General features: G+C 38.5%; 2 protein-coding genes across 2 annotated transcripts; one reads left to right on the top strand and one right to left on the bottom strand.

The window, feature by feature from the left end:
• The first annotated feature begins 325 nt into the window (after positions 1 to 325).
• On the top strand, positions 326 to 1,353 carry LOC139471335 (uncharacterized). Its single transcript, XM_071253655.1, has 3 exons — positions 326 to 431; positions 744 to 845; positions 1,016 to 1,353. The coding sequence occupies exons 1-3, from the start codon at positions 326 to 328 to the stop codon at positions 1,237 to 1,239; spliced, it is 432 nt and encodes a 143-aa protein (XP_071109756.1). The 3' UTR covers positions 1,240 to 1,353.
• A 9,622-nt stretch (positions 1,354 to 10,975) lies between these two features.
• LOC139471493 (uncharacterized) lies at positions 10,976 to 24,644 on the bottom strand. The gene is made up of 2 exons (XM_071253851.1): positions 24,562 to 24,644; positions 10,976 to 11,606 (listed from the first exon to the last, which is right to left on the bottom strand). The coding sequence occupies exons 1-2, from the start codon at positions 24,642 to 24,644 to the stop codon at positions 10,976 to 10,978; spliced, it is 714 nt and encodes a 237-aa protein (XP_071109952.1).
• Positions 24,645 to 26,089: the final 1,445 nt, after the last annotated feature.

Raw genomic sequence — 26,089 nt, 5'->3', positions numbered from 1 at the left:
TTACATTTCATATTCAAAAGTTACAGTTCACATTCACGCGAAATAATTGTTTTGTTTGTTGTTTATAGCTGCACTCAGTAATATTCCATCAATATGACAGCAGTCTGTAAATAATCGAGTCTTGACCAGTCAATCCAGTGATTGATATCATGAGCATCCATCCACGCAATTGTTTCGTTTGCTTTTTTAACGCCGCACTCAGCAATATTCCAGCTATATGACGGCGGTCTGTAAATAATCGAGTCTGGACCAGTCAATCCAGTGATTGATATCATGAGCATCCATCCACGCAATTGTTTCGTTTGCTTTTCCCGTTATTTTAGACATGGCACAACAGGGAACACATAACATTGGTATGTCTGGTGGAATTGCGGTTGGATCTAATGCTTGTGGGAAGTATAATGGACCTCAACAACAAGTCCACAACAGAGGTAAAGTTATGTTTCATCCGTAAGATAATACATCCTCACATTGTGATTTGTTCTTTGTTTGTTTGTTTGTTGTTTAACGCCGCACTTGGCAATATTCAAGCTATATGGCGGCGGTTTGTAAATAATCGAGTTTTCTATCAACATCAATTTTATAACGAATGTATCTCCCGTACAACACCCGTTATTAATGTACGAAAGATATCAGCACATAATGCCATTTTTCAAAGAACGTATTCAAGCCCATCGCATAACATTTGTAATTACATATGTTTGTGGATTGTTTTTTGAAAAAGCATAACATTTGTAGAACAGACCAGAGAATTCAGGATGGAAATATTGGAGCTCTAACTTCTGGCGACAACAACCAAGGACCAATGACTGCAAACATGGGCCAAGAAAGGACCGAAGCTTGGGGTAATTTACCACTGTTACGTTTCATGCATACAAGTTATGTAATACATCTTAACTTATTTACCACATAGAGGACCGTTAATTGCATCAAAACATGGAAAGCACGTACCATTATAAATGTTTCATATACAACAGTACATCAGTGCATGACAAAACCGACATTATTTCAACAGATCCAATGAAGGCCACATCTGCAGATGTTCAAAACCTGCTCCGACAAGAAGAGTGTGATGACAACACTATTGCCATTTTCAAAAAGAAGAAAATTAATGGAAGAATGCTTCTCAAACTTAGTCAGGAGGATATGAACCAGTATGGTCTGACGGATGAGGATGAGAAGAAACGAGTCCTGGACATCATCCAAGATGTTCAAGATGGAAAACTAAAATTGAATTGAACTGGTCAGGAAAAGGTTCCAGTCAAATTTGAGGTTGCTCCTGCTACTAAGTAAAGCATACAATTTGCAGTTTCTCTTGCTTCGCTAAATATAATTTGCTAATTATTTCTAAGATGCCTAAGATGCCTGATACACTGTTGCACAGCCCGTTGAAGAAATGTCGACATAAACCCTTTACTTTTGAAATATATATGCGTGGTTATTTCAACAGAATTGGAAATAAAAGAGAGTAGTAAATCTGGTTGGTCAGTTTCATACTTCAGTCCGTTCATATTACATTCACTTTGTTGAGCATGATGTTGGGCGAAGGGATAAGAATGCACACTTCATTTCAATAATGTCCGTATGTCATAGGAATTCGGTGTGGTATACCATCAATGTCTTTTTCGGAAAATATGTAGTGGCACTGCTTCCGAAGGTGTTTGTTTGATTAATGAACGTACACGGTTATACGATCAGATTGAGAACTCCATGGAGATCTGTCTGACTTCCATATCCTCTCTAAAATTATGGGCACGATACACCCCCCCCCCCCCCCCCCAGATTATGTTTCTAGGTTGCATCACTTTGGAATTTCCTCCCACTTTTAGCTGACACTCCGCGATATAACAGTAATACTGTTGAAAGCGTTGTTAAACTCAACTCACTCACTCACCTCCATTGAAAACCTGCTGAAAACTTTGTACTTTAAAAATGTGCTTCCTCCAGATGTCTTATTGATCCGAATCGGTAAGAATACCGCTGTTATTCAATTATCAATAGACGACAGTTATTCTCCCTATATTTCATTTCATTCGGAAAATATCGTATATGTCCGGATAATAACATATAATTGTTTCAAAATATGTTTGATATGTAATGCCAACAGTTAGGCAAGTCGAACGGGGAACATGTCCCTTACATGTTAACAGGGTATATTGACAATAACAGAATGGGACTCAACCAGTGAGAATCCGACATTCATGTGTATTGCTGGAAAAATAATTATGTGGTTTCGTGTGAAACAATAAAAGCGACAGAACCCTTTCCGTCTTCATAAGAATTATCCGCCAAAAGCAGAAAAGATTGTGTGATTCCAACAATAGCATGAGTACAATAACGCACAAGTAACTCAGTCACAGAGACTGACCACCCTACTTTCTAACTTTATAAGAATAATAGTTTGCTGGAGACCTATTCTTGCCCGTAATTCATACGAGGGTTGTGCAGGCTGCGGGTAAAGACATGAGCATCGATCCACACAAATGGGATACGATGACATGCATCAACCTAGTTACCGAGCCTGATCACCCGATCCCGTTAGTCGCCCCTTACGACAAGCATGGGTTGCTGGAGATCAATTCGTCACGGATCCAGAGAGCAAAGGTGGAAATTAGGTGAAGTTAAACAACGTTGGTCACGGAAACAAGATGGAAGCAAGATGGGGCAAGCTTCACTCCTGAGAGCTTCTAGGACTTCGGTGCACAGAAGCACCTGTTACGTGTTGTGTCTGTTCAGGCAAGTGGCTTTGTTCGAAATATGCCTGTCTTCACCCAGCAGCGAATGGGTATTATACGATTATGTCAGAGCAGATCGGAGACCTGAAGGTCGGTAGTTCGATTCCTTTGCCCCAACAGACGTGGAAAGATGATACTTGTAGCTACCCTGCCAGGGCCCAGGTGCCTGGCATCAAGGGGGCAAAGCATGTACTGGTCGGCTCGGAGACAACATAATGTGTCTCAGTGGGGTATCCTTGTTAAACGGCGGCATGGTATGATTGGGTTATATAACCAGCATAAATCCGGACTTACACATACACGTGCATTCACGTATGTCATATGAGTTCAATGATTTTGAACGCTACATTCATTTTGCCTTACACAGCAATTCATACTATGATATGAACATTCGAAAATGGAAATATGGTGAGAACAATTAACGCGTGAGTGAATGCATCAGTGCTCGGGATATCGATAGAAATATTTCTAATAAATATATTTTGGGTACTTTGTATGTAAATCTTGAGTCGGGATATGTTGCACAGGAGTGGAAGACAAATACAACGTTACGTCAGAATATCAATGTTAAACTGTTGTGTCGAGCTTTTATATGTCGAACTTACGGTAGTCTCGAAGTAAAAGCTTGGTCCCTGCGTATACCTTCCTTAATCATTACAGTTGGTCTGTCGATCCTCGGATAACTTGATGTGTTTACGTACATATGTAGGTCACTTCAAGTTCGACTGTATATTAATATTTGCTTGAATGAACATCACACAAATTTCATGCAAAATATTCTCAGTTCGCTAGAACGTGTATGGTTATAATCAACTTCCAAGAAGGTACACAGGTCCAGTTATGATTGAAGGAAACAAGATCATTCACTTTAGCTTACAACTGTTTCATAACCCATAATAAACCATGCTGGTTTTCTGGTGCAAAACGCCAGGTCTGAGAAATAACGGGTTAGAATAGGTCTTCAGCTGCTGCAACCCCTGCTTGTCGAAAGAGGCGACGAATGGGATTGGGTGGTCAGGCTCGCTGACTCCGTCAATGCATGTCATTGTATCACAATTGTGTAGCTCGATGCTCATGATGTCAATCACTGGATTGTCTGGTCTAGACTCGATTATTTACAGACAGCCGTCATATAGATGGAATATTGCTGAGTGCGGTGTTAAACAACAAACAAACAACTAAATACTGCTGTGGAACGGGATCCAGGAACCATTGCGATCAAGGAGTCAGTTTACACTGGGGTTTCAAATAACAAAATAATTTCAAGTTTATGAGAGCACATTTTGTGTTATATAACCAGGGTATCAATGATGTATCTTGAAAATATCTGTCTGCATAATCAAACAATGCGCATTTTTATGAATATTGGACGAACATGATTTCTGATGTAATTCCCTATTTTGGCTTTTACCACATGTTCCGTGTTTTTGAGGTAAACAATTGACATGCTTTTGCATCTGTTTATGACGGGTGGGGCTGGATACTCTCACCTTTTCTCGAACAACTGGTATCATAACTATTTAATAGAGATATATAGACACATGCTCATGATATAGTCGGAAACGAACAATTGACCCAGCTTTTAGCAAAGATTCTTCAATCATTAAAGTTGAAACTGGGAAACAATCTGTGATTGCCCTACCTAGGGTAACGATTTCTCTGCTTTGGAAAACGGGACATGAAGTGGTCAGGAAGCTTGCAAGTCGTCCAGACACAATTAGGCCATATACCTCCTAAAGTCTAATACTCTTGCATTTGGGATCGAATGATCTTGTTGACCAGAATATTGGTTCTCTGGTTTGGCATGTTGCTGATGTCATCACTACCTGGCTCAACTGCTGCCAAGGACAGTTCTTGTTTGGTCAGAGGTGCTACCACGGTTATACTGACATGGCCGATGTATTTATCACAAGCTTACCATGTCTGAATCAGGACTTTTCCGTCATGATGGCGTACATCTTTCCGAAGTGGGAAATGAATTGTCAACACTTTACAAGAGGATTTTTAGCACTTCATGGTCAAATGCTGAAGTGAAAAGTAAGGTATTTTTGGCTAAATAATCAACTACACTGCAACACAGTAATCACAGTGCAAGGGTTGGAGGAGATGGGCACAGACACATCTCGTGGCGGAACACTTTGGGGCTGGGAGTAGTGATTTTGGTGTTTTGGGGGCATTTGAGGCCAACCCTCTAGGCTCTATTGTATAATGGTGGTTGTAGAGCCTACAGCAGACTCCCTATGTGTCTTCCCAGCCCGGGAGTGTTCTCCATTATCCTTGTACTTCTTCTTCTCCAGTACCTTGTACTTTTCTGTAAACCAATGGCCTTTTCTTGCAATGGTGCAGCATCTACCTCTGCTAAAGCATTATCCTAAAATAATGGCCTTATATGTGTTATTATTTGCCATGTCACCTACACCAAGATTTTGATCAAACAAGTAATGTATTCTTTTCCATAAAATCTTTCTTCTTACCCAATGCTTGTGGCTAGGATAGATTTTAACTTCGATTGTTTTGTTATTCCATCTGAAGCATGTAGCGGATGGTTCGAAGCTTGTTTCAGTACTAGTGTACAGCCGGAATATCTCCTAACACCCTGTTGCTTCAGTGCTGTCCAGCTCATGTATGTCATCGTGAATTTTCGCCGCTGCTTTCCTATCATTTAGCCCTGGTTGGAATTTACACCAGCACCACAAATATCTGTCCGAATTCTCACGAACGATAGTTTGGTCGGAGAGACACTGATAATAGTTGTGGACAGGACTGGTGTTATTATGCACCAAAAGTGGTCGTAAGTATGAAAATAATTAATCTGTACTGGCTGAATCTTTTGTAGTTTTAATATAATATTATTATGAACGAGACGCGCGTATATACGGAATGAAAAAAAGGGAAAGCATATTTCATGAAGACATGAGTATGGGGACATCCAACAGTCGATGGTTGATGGCAATTAGTGCGTCAAAACACAGCAATCATGGAAATTATGTGCCCACGATCGGGTCAACGTTAACGCAAAGACAATGCGCATGTGTGTCATCAAACGTCGCGTCTCTTCGTTGTGGAAACATGGCAAGACAATACATGGGCTCAGAACAGAAAGGCTCTTAATTGGTAGCATTTCGTCCGGAAAATCTATATGAAGACGCTCAGAAGTCTGTAAGAGGTCAAGCAATGTGGTGCCACGGCGTAAGAAACTCTACAGGCAAACAGGGGACTTTTGATGAAACGTGGTCGTAAACGTAATATCAATACAAACCCTCGTGACGATCGCGAAATAAGGCTAACTGTTTTATGTCAACGCTTCAAATCATCTTCACAAGAGTTTTGTTTGTTTGTTGTTAAACGCCGCAACCAGCAATATGACGGCGGTCTGTAAATAATCGAATCTGGACCAGACAATTCAGTGACTGAAATCATGAGCATCGATCTGCGCAATTTGGCAAACTACGACATCCCTCGACTTAGTCAGAGAAAGTGGCCACCCAATCCCATTAGTCGCCTCTTACGGCAAGCTTGCATGCATATATATCGAATATTGAAGACCTGGTCTAGCCCGGATCGAGTTACTTAACAAGAGAACATCGAGTTCAGAGCAAGGACAATCATCAGACCTAGTGATCGCACGGTCAACAATCGCCCCCTACACGCGGACTCAAAAGTGGTCGTCCTGAGGAACGCATCAGAATGACCAATGCGCATAGGCGTTTACCTTTAGAGTGGGTACCGTAGTTTGGCGTCCAGGATCCGTCGCACCGGGTTGAGTGATGAGTCCAGGTTCCTTCTGGACCATTCAGATGGTGGGGTTGGCGTTTGGCGGCGGGTTCATGAACGTTACATGCCATACATTCATCATCAAGGAATATGACAGATGTGGTGGAAGGTGTGTGATAAGGTGTGACAGGATCACGTTTAATAACAGAACTAACCTCACTCGCCTTAGTAGGGTCACCAGTAGCTATCAACGTGATGATGTGTTGAAGCCGTTGACGTTTCAGCCTGTTTACAAAACTGATTCCTGGCATGGAATCAAGATCAAAGCACATGCGTCGTCTAAGATATTCCAGTTAGATAAATATGGTCTGTCATTAAATATTGCTGCTGTCAAGATCACAGATAATCTTCTATATATTAATTAAATGTTAGTGTAGCTACCTGCAAAATAGGAAGGAGACGTGATAAATTCTTCAGAAGATATAATCAACATGGCGCAAGCAATTAATAACAAATCAATAACAATAATTATTAGTTTGTTATACTCTTTTTGCATAAGAGAAAGGATTTTAATATTTACCAAACATATAAATGTTACAATTTGTGAAATTAAATTATTAAATGCAGAAAAATGAAATAATTTGAAATGTAAATTATCAACGTTTTTGACATGAATTTGTTAAAATCATGCACAATAAAATATTGACATTTGCAAAATACACATCTGTTCAAACAATTTCTTCAAAGCGTCGTAAAGTTCATTAAAAGTACATATCGCTCGCAGGCTCGCTGACTTGGTTGATGCATGTCATCAATACCAAATGCATGGATCGATGCTCATAGCTCATTATTTACAGACCGCCGTCATATAGCTGGAATATTGCTGAGTGCGGCGTTAAACAACCAACCAACCAACCAAATCCACTCAAAACAACCCATTAGAGCTTTAATATTACTCAGCGATACTATGCATTACCCGACAGTAGTTATCTCCCTCTGCTGTATAATTTACATAGCACTTCAGTAACACATCTTACAGCGAACGTAACTTATACATGTTAAAGCATACGGCTGAAAGACTCTTGTTTACCAAGATAGAAAATATATAATTACATTTGAACACTAGGATTGTTAGCAAAAGTATATAAGAACACATTCTACTTGACAACAGTTGCTCATATTTAAGATAAATGACTGAAACATGACTAGACCGTTTCTGAGCATCTTCCCGAGGCAAGAGAGTTAACTGACTATAAAAGTCCAGTTTCCACCCTTGCCGAACTTGGCTGGTATTATGGAGTTACATTTTGGCTGGACTAACGAGTCTATGCACAGTCCAATCAAAGTCGCGCAAGGAAATCGAAATCCGTTTCGTAAACTGTCATGCAGAGTTCGGTCGTTTGCAGGATTTGCAAAGCATGTGCACCGGCAACTCGTCAACAGATATTTTCCAAATCTTTTCATATTTTTAATCAAGGGGCTCACGTTATTTGATGCACTTCGCGAAGTAGGAACCGTTTTTCCCAAATATAGATCTTGATTGTCGATCAGATCATCTTGACTGGGCGCCGCCATTTTGTTTGAAGCAAATGCAAGTGATACGAGAGGTGGAATCTGATTGGTCCAAAGGCGAGGCAAAGAAGGCACATAAGTCCTAACAGCCACTGATGTCGGTACGATGGAGCCCAGGAATTCCAGCCTAGTTCGGCAAAGGTGGAAACTGGACTTTTAAAGTCAGTTAACTGTCTTGCCTCGGGAAGATGTTTCTGAGTGGCATTATTGACCGTCCGCGTTTGCCGCGATATATTTAACCACAAATACAGATTAAATTTGCATATATGTGATATAAAACCTACAGTAATTGTGATGTGTGATTAATCATCTAACAATGCACAAACTTTGGGATGGAGACGTGATGAAATCTTCAAACCTTTATTCAAGATAAAATCAACATGGCGCAAGGACGTTCAGGCCGCAGCCAATCAGAATGCTGCATTCTGCTATCACGTGAAAATGGCGTGATCCGAATGCACTTGAATCTTATAATATTGTTACATAACTAATTAAGATAGAGGTATTATTGTCTGGCTAAATTAGTTTATTATCTGTACTTAAAATGAATGGTTGCCACTGACAGAAGGATTCTGATTTGTATATCTGTGTAACCAATACATGTTTTGAGTCTTTACCTTGTTGTCATGTGTAAAGCGAATGCAGCGATAAAGCTTTACCTCTTAGGAAGAAATAAGGACAAACATTGGCATTGGCCGGAAAATATATCAAAACACATTTAAGCAATACACCGACACAATCATAATTAGAAGATTGTTTATTCTACATCACAGGCACAATGACAAGCAGATATATCATACGTGCAAATTTAGCTCAACATCTTTCCTTCTAGCGATTTCAAATCTACAAAACCTGTTTCGAATGTAAATAGCTCACAACATGTATCAAAAATCGCAATATTCGCAAAAAGAGCAATAAATCTCCAAATAATCAACAGCACGTTTGTGATATTAAGGTGTATTTATTGTCATTACAGACATTATAAAAGTAGTAAAAACTCATAATATTCACATTTGTGATTGTTTAAAGATTTTGACTCATGATTCAATATCTTTTTCTCGAAAAGCGTTGTGTAAAAAACATAATTTTCCGGAGTTCTGTTTTGAGAAATCAATTCACACATTTCTGATTAAAAAATACATTATATCAACGACAAAGTAGTCGAGCCGCATATATGTGATTAATACGTTACTGCAGGACAAATCAGGCATGTTCAGCGGGAGAATATGTATACTCAACAACAAAAGTTCCTGTGACACCAATATTTTAGTGTATATTTGAACAAGTCAAGTCTGGTTTTCAATATTGTAGTACAGGTACTCTCATGCAAGCATTGGTATGCTTGAAGCAGGATGGAGTCAACGTGATGTTCCAAGACAATTTAACGTCAACAGAAAGACCATTTGGTGTTTATGGCAACGTTAGCAACAGACGAGTGCAGTCAGAGACCATCCTCGGAGTGGCAGGCCACGCGTAACCAATAATCGACAAGACAACTGGATTCGAACAACACACCTACGAATTCGATTCCAGCCAGCAACATTGACTGGAAGAAGCATCCCTGGCCTTCAACGAATATCTTCAAAAACCGTACGTCGTCGCCTCAGATGTGCAGGGATTGTCGCCAGAAGACCTGCCAGACGTCTCATTTTGACAGGAAAGCACCGTCAAGCAAGTCTACAGTGGTGCAGACAGCGTTGTATTCACTGACGAGTCTCGTTTTCACCTCAGCCACAGCGATGGACGGATTCGAGTGTAGCGACGTCGAGTTGAACGTTATGTCAATCATTGTGGTCATGGAAGCAGATCGGTTCGGGGGCGGCAGTGTTATGGTATGGGGTGGGATTATAGCAAGACAGAGGACCCGTTTGATAGTGGTAGAGGGAAATCTCAATGGACAGCGCTACCGCGACGAGATCATCGACCCTGTTGTTCTACTGTTTTTGCGTCGTCATGGCCCAGGCATTACCTTTCAACATGACAACGCCCGGCCTCATATTGCTTGACTTGTTCAGGATTCTTTTCATCACAACAGCGTGAATGTCATCCCCTGGCCGACTCGCTCCCCTGATCTCTCACCAATCGAGCAAATGTGGGATGAGATGGATCGGCGCCTTCGACGTCAACCACGTGTTCCACAGACACTCAAGGAACTTCGAAACACGCTCCAGCAGATATGGACAGATATCCCACAGGACTTTGTGCAACGCCTGGTCCATTCCATGAGACGAAGATGTGTTGCTTGCATCGCAACCAGAGGTGCACACACACGCTATAGATTTGTAAATTGACATTTTGGCATGTTCATATTTTTTTATGAAATCACGCATTTTCTGAAGTCAGTATGGAAAATTAAACCATTTGAACACTTACAGGAGTCTTTTATCTTTTGAAAACCAAAATTGTTTCAGATTTGGTCAAAAACATAACTTTGCATAAAATCTTATTCAATGTCACAGGAAATTTTGTTGTTCAGTATATAGTTGTTTTATGTATACGACAACCCAATGCGATTATGTGTGCCAATAAATCGAGTTGACCAATTAAATTGAGTGTATTACGCCTATGTTTATCGCGTCGTGTAATCTAGCGTAATGCGTATAACACCCTCAATAATAACACCCAATAATAAGCTGCATGTTTGTGAGTTTAAGCAGAAGTATTTACATAAAATAAATAAAGTAAAAGATCAAGCAGTATGAACGGGCAATCAGTTAATAATACATTGCTGGAGAATGGCTCAAGCATGTTTAACTGGAAAAAATGATGTACTATTTTTGTTGAAGGTAATAGGCGTGTGTTCAGAATTCAGACAATTGTAATAAGTACGTGTACCTAACATAGGATCCAGTTGTTTTTATAAACTGCATTCAACTCGCAAAAGTATGCTTAAAATCATGCAGTGTGTGGTTCCCGGGTGAAGGTAACTATTTGTAACGGAGAATGTCCAGATACTATGAACTGAACAGTTTTTCTTCTATTATTTTCTCATGAATTTGACGCAGTCTTTTCTTGCGATCGAGAATTAAATCCATATCAGATTCGTACTGTTTGTAGACCGATTGATCTGGACGAGCAATAAGACATATTTCCTTGCGTTTCTCTGCGCATTCTTCTGTATATTGTTTGCAGTTATCAACTGTAATTGTATCTTTGACAGCAGCAGCCAGGAAAGCTTTGATCCGCAGCTCCAGTAGCTGCCACTCGGCCGCAGCTTCGTTGAGCTTCTCAGCCTTCCTTTCATAAATGCTTGGAATCACCTTCTCTATTCCTTTCATCATACCAGCAAAGACGAGAATCGCAGATCCAGATCCAATCAGGTAATTCAAATATTTGAAGTTGGAGTGAAGCTTTATAATAAGCTTGGCTGTATGAGAAGCTGCTGCACCAGAAAACACTGCCACACCACCAGAAATTGCTGCTGCTAGACATCTAACATAAAAAGCCTTGTTCTCATTTTCACTTGATGAGGAATAGCACATGGGGGCCGCTCTGAAGCATCTTACCTCAATATCTCGTAAGTTCATCATGCTTTTCTTTATAGCCGTTTCACTATCTTCAGCAGGACTGCAGTAAAGATTCTCTCTGCAATGAAACAGTATTCTTTGCTGACTTACTGAGAAGGTCTGATAAAAATTTCATTAATAATTTTGAATTACAATACGATAGCAATCGTTTTGAAATGAAATAAGCGACGGTCAAACATGTCGCTTCCATCGCTTATTCCCGGTTCAATGTGTACTATGGCCATGTAACCTGGAGAGGCGGGGCAAACGGAAACGTTTTCTCTCGTTTATCTTTATTTGAAAAAACCAAGTAGTTTACTACTTCATAATAAGAACTTGTTTTGTAGTGATTGTTTGTATAGAAAACCAACTTATGTTCCATTTGTTAGGCACTAAATGTCATGCAATATCTGGAATTCTAATAAGAATGACTTTCAGATTTTTGCACAATGTATCACATTTCTGTTACACGCTACACTTTCCCGCACGAGCTGCCATGTGGTGCGTTTAGATCAATTCCTCTCAGGTCACGATGACATAGGCGTCATCCCGTATACGTGGGGATTATACCGTAACAACAACACTTGTTGACTAATGTGAACAACTACCTTATGGGCAATTAAAGGATATACAGGACCCCCACTAGTAATATACATATAGGAAACCCATTTCAATCGTGGTTTGCTTCCTGGATAATTATGTCTATGGGCTAATACATTTTGTGCCATGTGCTAATGTGGGATATACGTCGCCTAGATGCTATGCCTATTCACGAAGATTACATACATAGACTACATGTACATACACAGAAAACATACATAGACTACATACACAGAGTACATGCATAGACTACATACAGAGAGTCAATACATAGACTTCATACACAGATTACATACATAGACTACATACACAGAGTACATACATAGACTACATAGAAAGAGTACATACATAGACTACATACACATATTACATACATAGACTACATACACAGAGTACATACGTAGACTGCATACACAGAGTACATACATAGACTACATACACAGATTACATACATAGACTACATACACAGATTACATACATAGACTACATACACAGAGTACATACATAGACTACATAAACCGAGTACATACATAGACTACATACACAGATTACATACATAGACTACATACATAGACTACATACACAGAGTACATACACAGAGTACATGCATAGACTACATACAGAGAGTCCATACATAGACTTCATACACAGATTACATACATAGACTACATACACAGAGTACATACATAGACTACATAGAAAGAGTACATACATAGACTACATACACATATTACATACATAGACTACATACACAGAGTACATACGTAGACTGCATACACAGAGTACATACATAGACTACACACAAAGAGTACATACATAGACTACACACAAAGAGTACATACATAGATCACATACACAGAGTACATACATAGACTACATACACAGAGTACATACATAAACTACATACACAGAGTACATATATAGACTACATACACAGAGTACATACATAGACTACATACACAGAGTTCATACATAGACTAGATACACAGAGTTCATACATACATTACATTCACAGAGTACATACATAGATCACATACACAGAGTACATACATAGACTACATACACAGAGTACATACATAGACTAGATACACAGAGTTCATACATACATTACATTCACAGAGTACATACATAGATCACATACACAGAGTACATACATAGACTACATACACAGATTACATACATAGACTAGATACACAGAGTTCATACATAGACTACATACACAGATTACATACATAGACTAAATACGCATAGTACATACATTGACTACATACACAGAGTACATACATAGACTACATACACATAGGACATACATAGACTACATACACAGAGTACATACATAGACTACATACACAGAGTACATACATAGACTACATACAAAGAGTACATACATTGACTACATACAAAGAGTACATACATACACTACATACACATAGTACATACATTGACTACATACACAAAGTACATACATAGACTACATAAACAGAGTACATACATAGACTAAATACACAGAGTTCATACATAGACTACATACAAAGAGTACATACATAGACTAGATACACATAGTTCATACATAGACTACATACAAAGAGTACATACATACACTACATACACATAGTACATACATTGACTAGATACACAGAGTTCATACATAGACTACATACACATAGGACATACATAGACTACATACACAGAGTACATACATAGACTACATACACAGAGTACATACATAGACTACATACAAAGAGTACATACATTGACTACATACAAAGAGTACATACATACACTACATACACAGAGTACATACATTGACTACATACACAAAGTACATACATAGACTACATACACAGAGTATATACATAGACTACATACACAGAGTACATACAAAGACTACATACACAGAGTATATACATAGACTACATACACAGAGTTCATACAAAGACTACATACACAGATTACATACATAGACTACATACACAGAGTTCATACATAGACTACATACACAGAGTACATACATAGACTACATACACAGATTACATACGTAGACTAGATACACAGAGTTCATACATAGACTAGATACACAGAGTTCATACATAGACTACATACACAGATTACATATATAGACTAGATACACAGAGTTCATACATAGACTACGCAGGTGGTCCTTCTACCTCCCTGATCAGTGCAGCTTTTCGCACGTTTTTATTCTTTTATGTTATTTATTCAAATAGTCTTTGTGAATGCTGTTGCCTGGCAAGCAATTATCCATTGTTGGATGAACCATGAACTTGAATACTGCAATATGTGAGGAATCGTCAAGAATGCAATATTTTAGCTATTTTAATAAAGTAACTCTTTGAACATCGTCCGTAATACTGTATATTGTAGGCGCCTAATTTATCTTGTAAACTATAAAAACAACCAGCACATTATAACACATATCATAAATATATCTTAATTTAATACCAATGTAGTTTGTGATTAATTCAATAGATATAAAAAATAAGTATTCATCTAATAACTTTACAATGCCTTACTTTTACATACCACTATTCTATACATCATGAAATAATATGTCTGTAAAACATAACACCAAAACACATTTGATAGTTTGCATGTGCTGCACGCAGTAGCGCCACACACGTGCGTAGGTCGATAAGCTATGTGGACCATTATTTCTGTCAGTCCTATCGATTCTGCTGATCATACAGCTGTTATTTACTTGATTTAAGTCATTGTTTGCGTATGAACTAGCCATGCGGCGTCTGCAAAACGCGGAGCTGTCTAAGGGCTATTAGTAGGCTGGAAACTGGCAGAAGTCAGCCTGCAGTGGCCAGTGCGTTCAATGTTTCAGTCTGTGATGAACAGCTACCAACAAACTCAAAATGTTGACGATCGATTCCGTTCACAGTTCAATCACAAGCTTACAAGCATTTTCCTGAGGCAAGGGAGTTGACTCACTATAAAAGTCTAGTTTCCACCCTTGCCGAACTAGCCTGGAATAATGGAATTATATTTTGGCTGGACTAACACGTCTCTTCAAAATCGACCTTCAGTTCGTAAAATGCCGTGCAGATTTCGGTCGACTGCAGGATTTGCAAAGCCTTTGTACCGCCAGCTCGGCGTCAACAGATATTTTTCAAATCTGTTTATGTTTTTATTCATGCTGCTTACGTTTGAAGCACTTTGCAAAGTAAGACCTATTATATTACATACATTATCGATCAGATCGTCCTGACTGGGCATAGCCATTTTATGTGAAGCAGTGATATGAGAAATTGAATCTGATTGGTCAAGACGAGGGACATAGAAGGGTCATAACTCGTATTTGCCACTGGTGGTGCTACGATCGAGCTTAGAAATTCTAGCCTAGTTCGACAAGGGTAGAAATTAGATTTTTACTTGGGTAATATCGTTTGTCATGATAGGCGTGGTCATGTCTGGCGACGTCGAAATGAACATCAAGCCAAAGTCAACCTGAGGCCTCATGACAGATTTTACCGGTTATAGTGTGGCGTGGCATCACTATGACTGACTGATTACCACACCATATTGTGCACAACACCAGTTGTTGTTCCGATCGCAAGGCGTGTGGGCGACGTTTTGTATTCAAGGACAACAACGCCTGCGATCACCTCCAGCAGCACAACAGCCATAGAATGCAAAGGTCAGCAATGAGCCCAGAACTTGCCTCAGTTGTATACGCCTGGGACATGACACTCAGGCAGAATCGTCAATGCTCACATTCACCAGCACATCATCCATAGAATGCCATGGCCAGCAATGAGCCCCGACTTTTGGCCCATAGATCGCGTCCTGTACATGATAGAAAGACGCGTGCGTCAACATCATAGCCGGTGCACACTTAATTGCCTCGTCGAGTTAATGAATGTATGACAAATCTTATCCCTTTCGTCCTTTAGGATCGTCGGCGATCCCAACAACTACTGTCATACTTCACAACTGGTTGTAATTTATTATCACACAATTATTACAAGAAACTCATATTGCTAACGATTTTTGAAATGTTAATTTATTTCCGTGTATCCACTACTTTTTTTATGAGCATTTTTTAAGTTAGTACTTTCACCACTGTTTTACCTTTTACGACCACTGGAATCTGTTCCGGAGTATAATCGAGAAAGATTATTCTGTGGCGTATGCATTTTATACTTAAGCCCCTATCTCACATACACGATATAAAAAAAGTTGAAAAATTGTGTTGATTCGTGCTCGACCTTGTGGTTTATGCAAATTTCTTAACCAAACACGACCGTCTTACGACTAAAAACGACCCTCAAACGACCCTCATACGACCTTCATACGACTGGGCAGGACACTCGTACGACCGTCATAAGATATGCATACGATACAACGCGATTTGAGCTCATCTAACACGACCCCATTACGACTGTCATACGATCAAACACGACTGTCCTACGACGCCTATACGACTTAAAACGAATGATTTCGATGTCCATACGACTACAAAAATAAACACGATCTCCATGCGACTGAGCAAGACCTTCATACGATATATTTTTGTTTATGTTGGTCATGTGGGTCATGTAGTATATAAGCTGCATTGCAACAGCATTTCTGTGTCAGTCTTCACCATGTTCAAAAACGAACAAGACCAACAAGAAGCAGTTTTGGAGGAGGAGGTGGTACTTCTGGTAGCTATGGCTTTGATGGTGAGGGGTAGGAGGCAGCGTTAGGCGTAGCAGAGTGAGGAACAGTTGAGCTTCCGTTTCGGCCGCCTGAAGTTTGGCATGGCTGTAGGATGAGCTTTCACTTTCAGGGGGTTTCCCACGTTCTCACTCAGTCACGCGATGGGCGCTTCCGGTCGTATGACAAACGTATGGATTTCGTGTTCAGGCGTATGGGAGTCGTATGAAAGGCCTATGAAAGTCGTGTTGAATCGTGTTAAAACGTATGAAGGTCGTATGAGTTTCTTCCCACGCTCCCCAACACGAATGAACGCGACTGAACACGATCTTCATACGATTGAACACGATTGTCATACGACCTTCATACGACCTTCATACGACTGAACACGACTTTTCAGCTCGGCTTAAATCGTGTTATAAATTTTTGCATTAAATTTAACACGTTTTAACACGATTTAAGCCGAGCTGCGACTTCCATACGACCGTGCGCGACCAACCACGACTTGACACGAATGAACACGAATGAGTGCCCGACCTTCATACGTTCTAACACGATTTTAGAAAAACGTTAAATCGTGTTCATTCGTGTTCGGATTCGTGAATGTGAGATAGGGGTTTTACACACGGTACCACGCGTGACGGGAAGAGTTTACCTTCCCCGATTGTTCCTCAGCAATGAGTGCCTTATTAACGCGTTCTAGGGTAATATATGTTTGAGTTCTACTCTACATATATATCCATTGCCACAGCTACAACACAGGCTACACAAAGGAATATGTAACGTCTGCTTAACAATTTCTGACGACCTCGGTTGAAACATGAAAGATCGTTGTTTTGCGTGTAGATCAGTAATTGTGAATTACACTTGCTTGAAAATATGAAAGGAAAGCGTAAAATTGTAATAGTCTCAACCTGCGGTAAAATGTAATAACGTTTTACGTAAATTGTAATAACCTTATAAGTTTAGCGTCAAAGGCGTTAAATGACTAGAACCTGGGTGTGGGGGAGAATTGAGGTCATTATCATACATTGTTGTATAATTATATGTATATATAAACGCATTGGAATTTCATTTCTATGGTTGTCCAGAAGAGGATTAATTACTAGAATGAACTTAGTTTTCTTATTTATTTGAGAAATACTCTGTGTGTTTTGTACTTAATTGTAATATATCCTATTGACGATTTTCATCATAATTGTTCATATTTAACCTAATGGAATCATATTTCAATTGATAAATTAGGTAGCAATATACACAATGGAATAATTATAACGTAACAAACTTACACAAATATATTGATGTGTAACTGTGGAAAGTCTGACTTTTACTGACTGAAGCAAATTTATTTATTTTGCAACTGTATATTTGTACATATTTTATGCGGAGAGGGGTTTACTAAGTTGCAAGAACTTGTCCCCAATACAATTCTCATTTTGTTCTGTGAATAAAATATGTTTAAACTAAACTAAACTAACAAATGGATAACATGTCATTCTGCAATAGTCTGTGTGCAAGCTGATTTATACATGTTCATATGCATAATATCAATTTATTATTATTCAATTTTTTTAACGTTGCTCGGAGGATGTAACGCAAATGTCCTGGGCGATGTACATGTAGGCATGTGAACCCACAAGGACTACCTTTATCAATCATTTTACGTACAGCTTGTATCATGTCTGTATTGTTAGAATGATACTCTAGCAACTGTACACATCGATTTATGACTGAAAGATCCATTCTCGGGTTAAAACTGGTGGATTACATTAGGTACGTCTATTCGACAAATAGGTTAATTGATTTATCATCCAATAGTAGCTTAGCTAGGAGTCCACTGCAATAACATTGAGTAACGAGTTACCGAAGAGAGCTCTGTGCAACCGGACCCTGAAATTATGTCGATTTGTATTGGAGGTTTACTTAATTTGATAAGGAGCACATGACCGTTTCCTTGAAACACACGAGACAATTCAATCGTATTTATACATTATATTTTGACGAAGAATTCAAATACAACAAATGAGTGACAGACCTCCTGTGCAATGTCAAAGGAAAAAAAACAGTCGTCAGCAAATGCAGCATGGGAAAGGAGAATACTTAATACATAACATTATACACAATGTTTTTATTAATATCAAAAGAGGGGCGTGGATATTCTTTACCTACATTGCATATACTATTAAATATTGTGTATTCTCGACCTCTGTGAACTTCTCACAGATAAAGAAAAAATAATAAATAAATGCACACCTTGTTAACTTATGCAATATTTGTAGCAATGTATGATTAACATATGGCTCATTAATATAACATAAAATATTTCCTTTCATAGGAATTAATTAAATAAATGAATAAATTGATTCTTTTCATATGTCATGAAGAACTAACAACAACTTACTGACAACTTTTGCTGGGGTAATAACTCCTTGCCCCAACAACAAAAATAGAATCCATCATGATAACGGCACGAAATCATAATTCAAAGCATACACAAATAATATCCGGTATCTTCGGGCATGTCTTGTTGAGTTTCAAAGAGCATCAGAATGTATGATAAATTTGTTGCAATCAATTATTGATGAAATATATCTGTTTTGATCAAAATTGAAAGGATTCAAAATATATAATGAAAAGGGTTTTGTCACTAACATCAATATTCTCTTTGACCTTATACGAAGAGTATTCTAAGATCATTAAACTCGGCAATCGTTGGTGGACTGTGCTAAGCAACCTTGATACCAAATTTGGTACCTCACGTATAATGTAGTACATAATTTTCGAAACATAAAAAATACGTGTTTCATAAGTTATCACTAATTTGTGACATATATACGGACAAAAATTACCTCAGAGGATAATCTTCTCTGGAGGTTTGAGAGGATTAAATTATTTCCAGCTAACATCAATCACTGTAATAAAATATTGAACTTAAAGCATACCTTCTTAACATTCCAATGAAGAGAATAGTGACTAACTAAGAAACCAAATTATATTTATCTCCGATACTATGCCCTCATCAGTATACACACACACACACATACATACACACATACACACAAACACACATATACACACCAACACACACACATACATACAAACACATACACACATAGGTATGTATGTATGTGTGTGTTTTTGTGTGTGTTTATGTATGTATGTATGTATGTATGTATGTATGTATGTATGTATGTATGTATGTATGTATGTATGTATGTGTGCTTATGTATGTATGTGTGTATGTATGTATGTGTGCTTATGTATGTATGTGTGTATGTGTGTATGTGTGTGTGTGTGTGTGTGTGTGTGTGTGTGTGTGTGTGTGTGTGTGTGTGTGTGTGTGTGTGTGTGTAAATACGACCTCTACATGTCATTGGTATCAGATCTATGACTGCACTTCTACATATAGAATTTCTCGAATTGTACATGTGAAGCACAAGCTCAGCCGACAAAGATCATTTCTGGTCAATTGGCGTCTTGGAGACTACGGTAGTAATGTCATTACAATTTACGTAAGAATTTATTACATTTTACCGCAAGTAGAGATTATTACAATTTACGTCAATTTTTATTACAATTTGCGTATTACAATTTACGTCAATTATGATTACAATTTACATGTTATTACAATTTACGTCAAAATTATTACAATTTGCTGCAAGTATTACAATTTACCTTTTTATTACAATTTACGTCGTAACAGTGCCTTATACATTTGATTTTTTGCAATAAAATGTTCAAATCAAACCATCCATGCTTACACTCTAGATATACAACAGGATCGGATTCACTAAGGGCACTGCACATACCCAGAAGTTACACGACGTCACATACTGGCACTTTGCCCAAGCATATATGTCCTATAAGTAAGATTACTCACTGATCTCTTAAATCAATAAAAATCTACATCTAAAAAAAAGTCCGCATGAAGATCACATTTATGTCCTCTTGAGACACATATTATGTAGTACGACTGATCAGGTTGCGATAGGTGTTTCGACATAAAGGTTCATTGATTTTCCAGACAGATACAGGCTAAATCCAGTGCACGGCGAATCGTAAATGCCCCAGTAAGTGTTTAACATACAACAGTGGCGGTGTAACTTGCTGTTGGGTCTGGTAGGACTGCCAGAACCTCATATTCGCCCTGATGATGTTTCTAGGTTTGTCAGCACCATAAACATGGTCATGTTTTTTTATATGGTTGGGGTTCACCCATTGGAATCGGTTAAGTCTGTAGTGTTTATGTCTCACAAATAAAGCGACAAAAACCTTTCCATATGCAATAGAAATATCTGCATAAAGCACAGTTGATTGTACGATTCCGACTATATCATGAGCATGTGTTTATGAATCACTATCAACTAGTGATGACACCAGCTGTTGGCAAACACCTACCCATGTTATCGTTATATAAACGTCAAATTATCGAACGCTTTGGTAATGAAGAATCTGACGCAGATTGTCCCAAACATTTACTTTAAAAATAGAAACTATTGTAATTAATGTTTCAAAGTGATTATAAAAACGATTAAGCCCTTGTGGTTTTTTTAATTGAAAAGAGCAACTCTCGTCGACAAAACTCCACATGTAGGAGTTCTATTCTTTTAATGATTAGGATATTATACCAAGACACTGACTATCACAGGAACTATCAGCAGAAGTATCCTATCACTGCTGTACGAATATTATACGTAACAACACATTACGACAACATTAAAAACCTTGAACTTAATTGTGAATCATTTTCAACATGGTTCCAGGGTTTGTGCTGCAGAAGATGAGCTATTGCAATGAATACACGTCTATAACCTTTCCACAAGCATATTTTGAATATGAAATCATATCAGATTTGCTGGCATTGTCTGAAACTAGGGTTTCGCCCTATGCTTCTGTCATCCATAAATGTTGACCCTGAATAAAGTAGCAGGAGTGCGGGTAGCCTAGTGGTTAAAGCGTTCGCTCGTCACATGTGAAGCCCTTGTCTTATTCACTGTATATTGTAAGACTGGGGTCTTTGTTACTGTATATCGATTTTGTTGATTCTCGAGGAAAAACATTTTACGCTTCATACAACAGCAGGTGTGTATGTTAATCCTGTAACCAATACAATTACATTCAGCAAAGAGTGTCTATTGACATATCCAATACCCGTTCTTTACACATGATTTATCACATATTTGTTAGAGAAATTGTGTTAATTTGCAAAAGGTAACGATAAAATTAAAGTAAGTGAAATATCACAATCTGGAAAAACAGACTCCATGTCCCTTATGGGCCACCGTAATTATCACATCTCACCTGTTCTGTGTCTACACTCATTTTATTATTTCAGTCGATTCCCCAAAAAGACAAAAACACTGCGGTGGTAGCCAAACGAAACTTTCAATACTGATAATATTTGTTTTCTCCCATCTAAAACAGAGAACAAAGACCAGACTACTATTCGCGGACTGACACCCACACTGGAACCTTACATGGCATTGTCGTATTTCTTGGAACCAGGGCTTTTCCCGGAGTGCTGTTTTCAGCTTGATGCATACTCGTTGTATGCAGCTCCAGTTAACGTAACAAACACTGTGTTTACAGTATAGACTCTAATGGTTGCAAGTGGTGTAATTAAGCAACTCCATGCGAATGAGGATGGTTTAAAGATTGGTCTGAATTTGACACGTGCCGCTGGCGAGCATTGTTTTTGAAGCCACTGAAAAACGTAAATCCGAGGATTAATTTGTCATGTCAAGGCTCGAGGCCACCATGTAGATTATCACGTGAAACAATTTGTTTACCGCCTGAAACTAGTACATCTCTTCCATAGAGTTAGGCTTTGAAGTAGTAAGATTTTAAGTGCCTTTCTTAACGTTGTTTTAATAATATTTCAAATTCTGTTAACAGACATTCAAAAGCTTACAGTGTGCCTTGATGCAGATTAAAAAAAATCAAGAATGAAGAAAGTGTTTTTAATGTGGAAGAGCTCTGCTTTACCTGTTAACATCCATCGTTTCCTGCCCCCCGATCCGTTCACACATGATGCAGATCTATGTCTCGGTCTTATGTACTACCTGTATGCACATACCCAGAATTGTGACGTCGAATACTGGCATTTGCCAAGTGTGCATGTAACACGAGAGAGGTAATTCATTGATCGCCGCCACTCACAAATATATGTAGCCATAGCTACGACAAAACATTTATCCTGGCTTAAGATTGCTCAAGTGTGCACACTATGGCATTCCGACCCGGTGACTTTTTTATCACACAATTCACCGATACACATTGTTGCACAACAACTATTCGATCAGTAGTAACGTGGCGGGGCCTGACTGAGGTTGGTGGTTGGTTATGACGGTTATTTGATTGAGTTATAAGACTGATGAAGAAAGCAATCGATAGTGAGGGGATGTGGTGGTGGTGAAATCATTCAAATGGTGTACACACACACACACACACACACACACACACACACACACACACACACACACACACACACACACACACACACACACACACACACACACACACACACACACACACACACACACACACACACATACATACATACATACACACACACTCATACATACATACATACATACATACATACATACATACATACATACATACATACATACATACATACATACATACATACATACATACATTTACTGCTCGCCAGTGAAGCGATCACCCGTTTAATAAACATTCAGCTATATTACACATTGTGTAATAGCAGAGTGTGTGGTTATATACTGCGGGAACAAGTCTCACTTAAAAAATTGAACACTCCCAAGATCCCTTAGCTTATTCAGTAAGTCATATTTTGTATTATATTATTTTTATTGTTTTTGTATTATATATTTTATTGTTCTAAATAAATAATATATCATATAAATATCACAGTTTAGTAATTATTCTCTCGCTCCCGCGGGTTACTTACATTCTACATATCCAACATTGTCATCGTTTTACGAACTACTGTGATATTAAAGCGACGTATATAAATGTACATTTACACACATGCATACATACATACATACATACATACATACATACATACATACATACATACATACATACATACATACATACATACATACATACATACATACATACATAAATACATACATACATTCCTCGCCCGTGAGTCCGGAGAGCGGAAGGTCCGGGGTTCGATCCCCGGCCGTGTCATACCAAAAGACGATAAAAGATGGTACCTGTTGTTACCCTGTCTGACGTACGGCATTAAGGGGCTAAAACAAGGACTGGTCGGCTAGGAGTCAGTTTACTGTGTTTGAGTGGGGTATTCATGTTAAACTGCGGCATGGTATCTCAGTGAGCTAGCACTATAAATCGGCATCAGTCCAGACTAGTACAAGCAGTACATTCAGTTGTATTACACATTGTGTAATAACAGTTTTGTACTGCGGGAACAAGTTTCACTTAAAAAACATTGAACACTCCAAATATCCCTGGGCTTAATCAATGACATTGTGAATCGCGTAGATGTCTCCCTATTCACACACTATAGTGGCATTTCGAACAAAGTTATAAACGACAAGTAATAAATAAAATACTAAACTGCCTCCCTTGTAAAACCAATTTTATTAAATGAAATTTAATGACGAGCTAAAGAACTATACACGAGTTTCATAAATTTCATAAAATACAAGGGAAGTCTTTTAGTATTCTATTTACGCACGCACGCACGCATGCACGCACGCACATAAATACATACATAACATTCCAAGTAAAATATGTTAAAATCAAACCTGTTCACGTCCATATCGGCCGAGTTACTTTGAACGCAGTGTAGATCAATAGCAGGACCTGATCCACTACATGTACTGCACATACCCAGAAGTAACACGTCCAACACTGGCTCTTTGCCAAATTATGTTTATCACGTGAGCAAGATAGCGCATTGATCGCTTTAACTGGATAATAGTTAACTCGGGTGAGCTATCATTACATGTGTCCCGACCAGATCATGCACACAGCGAATCCTTATTAATTTTTGATAACACAATATGTTTTCAATAGGGCTGCACCTAATGCTAATACTAAATGCTTTTTAGTGTTGCCATCATGTAAGAACACTAAATGTAGTGGTTCATCCTTCCGATTTCGCTACCTCTGAGTCTCCTGCCTAGTCAATTTGACTGTTTACAAAAAAATATTTCTAAATCAAACCTGTTTACATCTATGAACAGAATCCATTTGCACGAAGTGCAACTCTATAGCAGGGCCTGATCCAGTATGTGTGCTGCACAAACCCAGACGTAATGCTGGCACTTTGCCAAAGTATGTACGTTACTTCAACGAGATAACGCATTGATTGGGTCAACTGAACATGCACAAGCATTACATAAAGCTTCATTGATTACCTCCCCAGGCTGATACACAAATCAATTTAAATCTGGTCAATTATTCAATACATGTGCTCGGACTTAATCCTGTCCACAACGAATCCTAAATGCTTTTTAATGTTACAATCATGTTAGCACCCTAAACCCTAATATCCTGAACTACATCTTTTGTGAATTGTGGACTCGTTCGTTTGCTAATTGTTTGATTTAAATCACAACAAAATCCAGGTTCCGAAGCAGATAAGGAGCAGTATCTGAATGTGCAGACGAATCAACTGGGTTCCACTCTATTACGCCATTCTCAGCAGCAAGTTTCTGAATTCTCAAACCAAACAGGACCTTGCCATTTGACCAATCGCTAATCACATATGCAACATTCTCATCAACAACTACATTAGCTGAATTATGGTTGGTTTTAGATTTCAGTTTGAGATAATATTTGAGTGACACGAGTTAACGGCAAGGACATTGAGGCCATTATATGCATCGGGGATGCATCTTTATTTAATGGGAAATCAAAACGTCATTTATCATAACAGGGATAATAACACCATCTTGTGGGGTATCTTTCATAAAATACACATTGATTCAAATTGAATCAAATAACCATTCATTAAATTACGGCCACTAAAGATGTTTCCACTCTATATTACGAAGCGAAAACAGCTGCTGTTGTTTGGAACGGAATATATGCGAGTCATGTGGGCGTAAGTGTTTGTGTAATATAATTCGAGTTACTTTCATATGATGACGTTCGTAAGAAACCTAACACATGAAAAAACAGTCAAATTCTAAGATATTGTAACGAAATCTCATGCATAAAAAAACAACAAAACACAACACCTTTTCAACTCGACATTTGCAACATAATGTCTCACACTTATCCTGCAGTGCCCAAATTGGCAACATCGCATGTTTGGAACCTACAAAT

This window comes from Haliotis cracherodii, unplaced genomic scaffold, assembly GCF_022045235.1.
Source record: "Haliotis cracherodii isolate W230 unplaced genomic scaffold, xgHalCrac1.p SCAF_22, whole genome shotgun sequence".
Taxonomy (NCBI): Eukaryota; Metazoa; Mollusca; class Gastropoda; order Lepetellida; family Haliotidae; genus Haliotis; species Haliotis cracherodii.
Note: the sequence above shows the minus strand (reverse complement) of the source record. Positions and strands in the feature narration are given on the sequence as shown.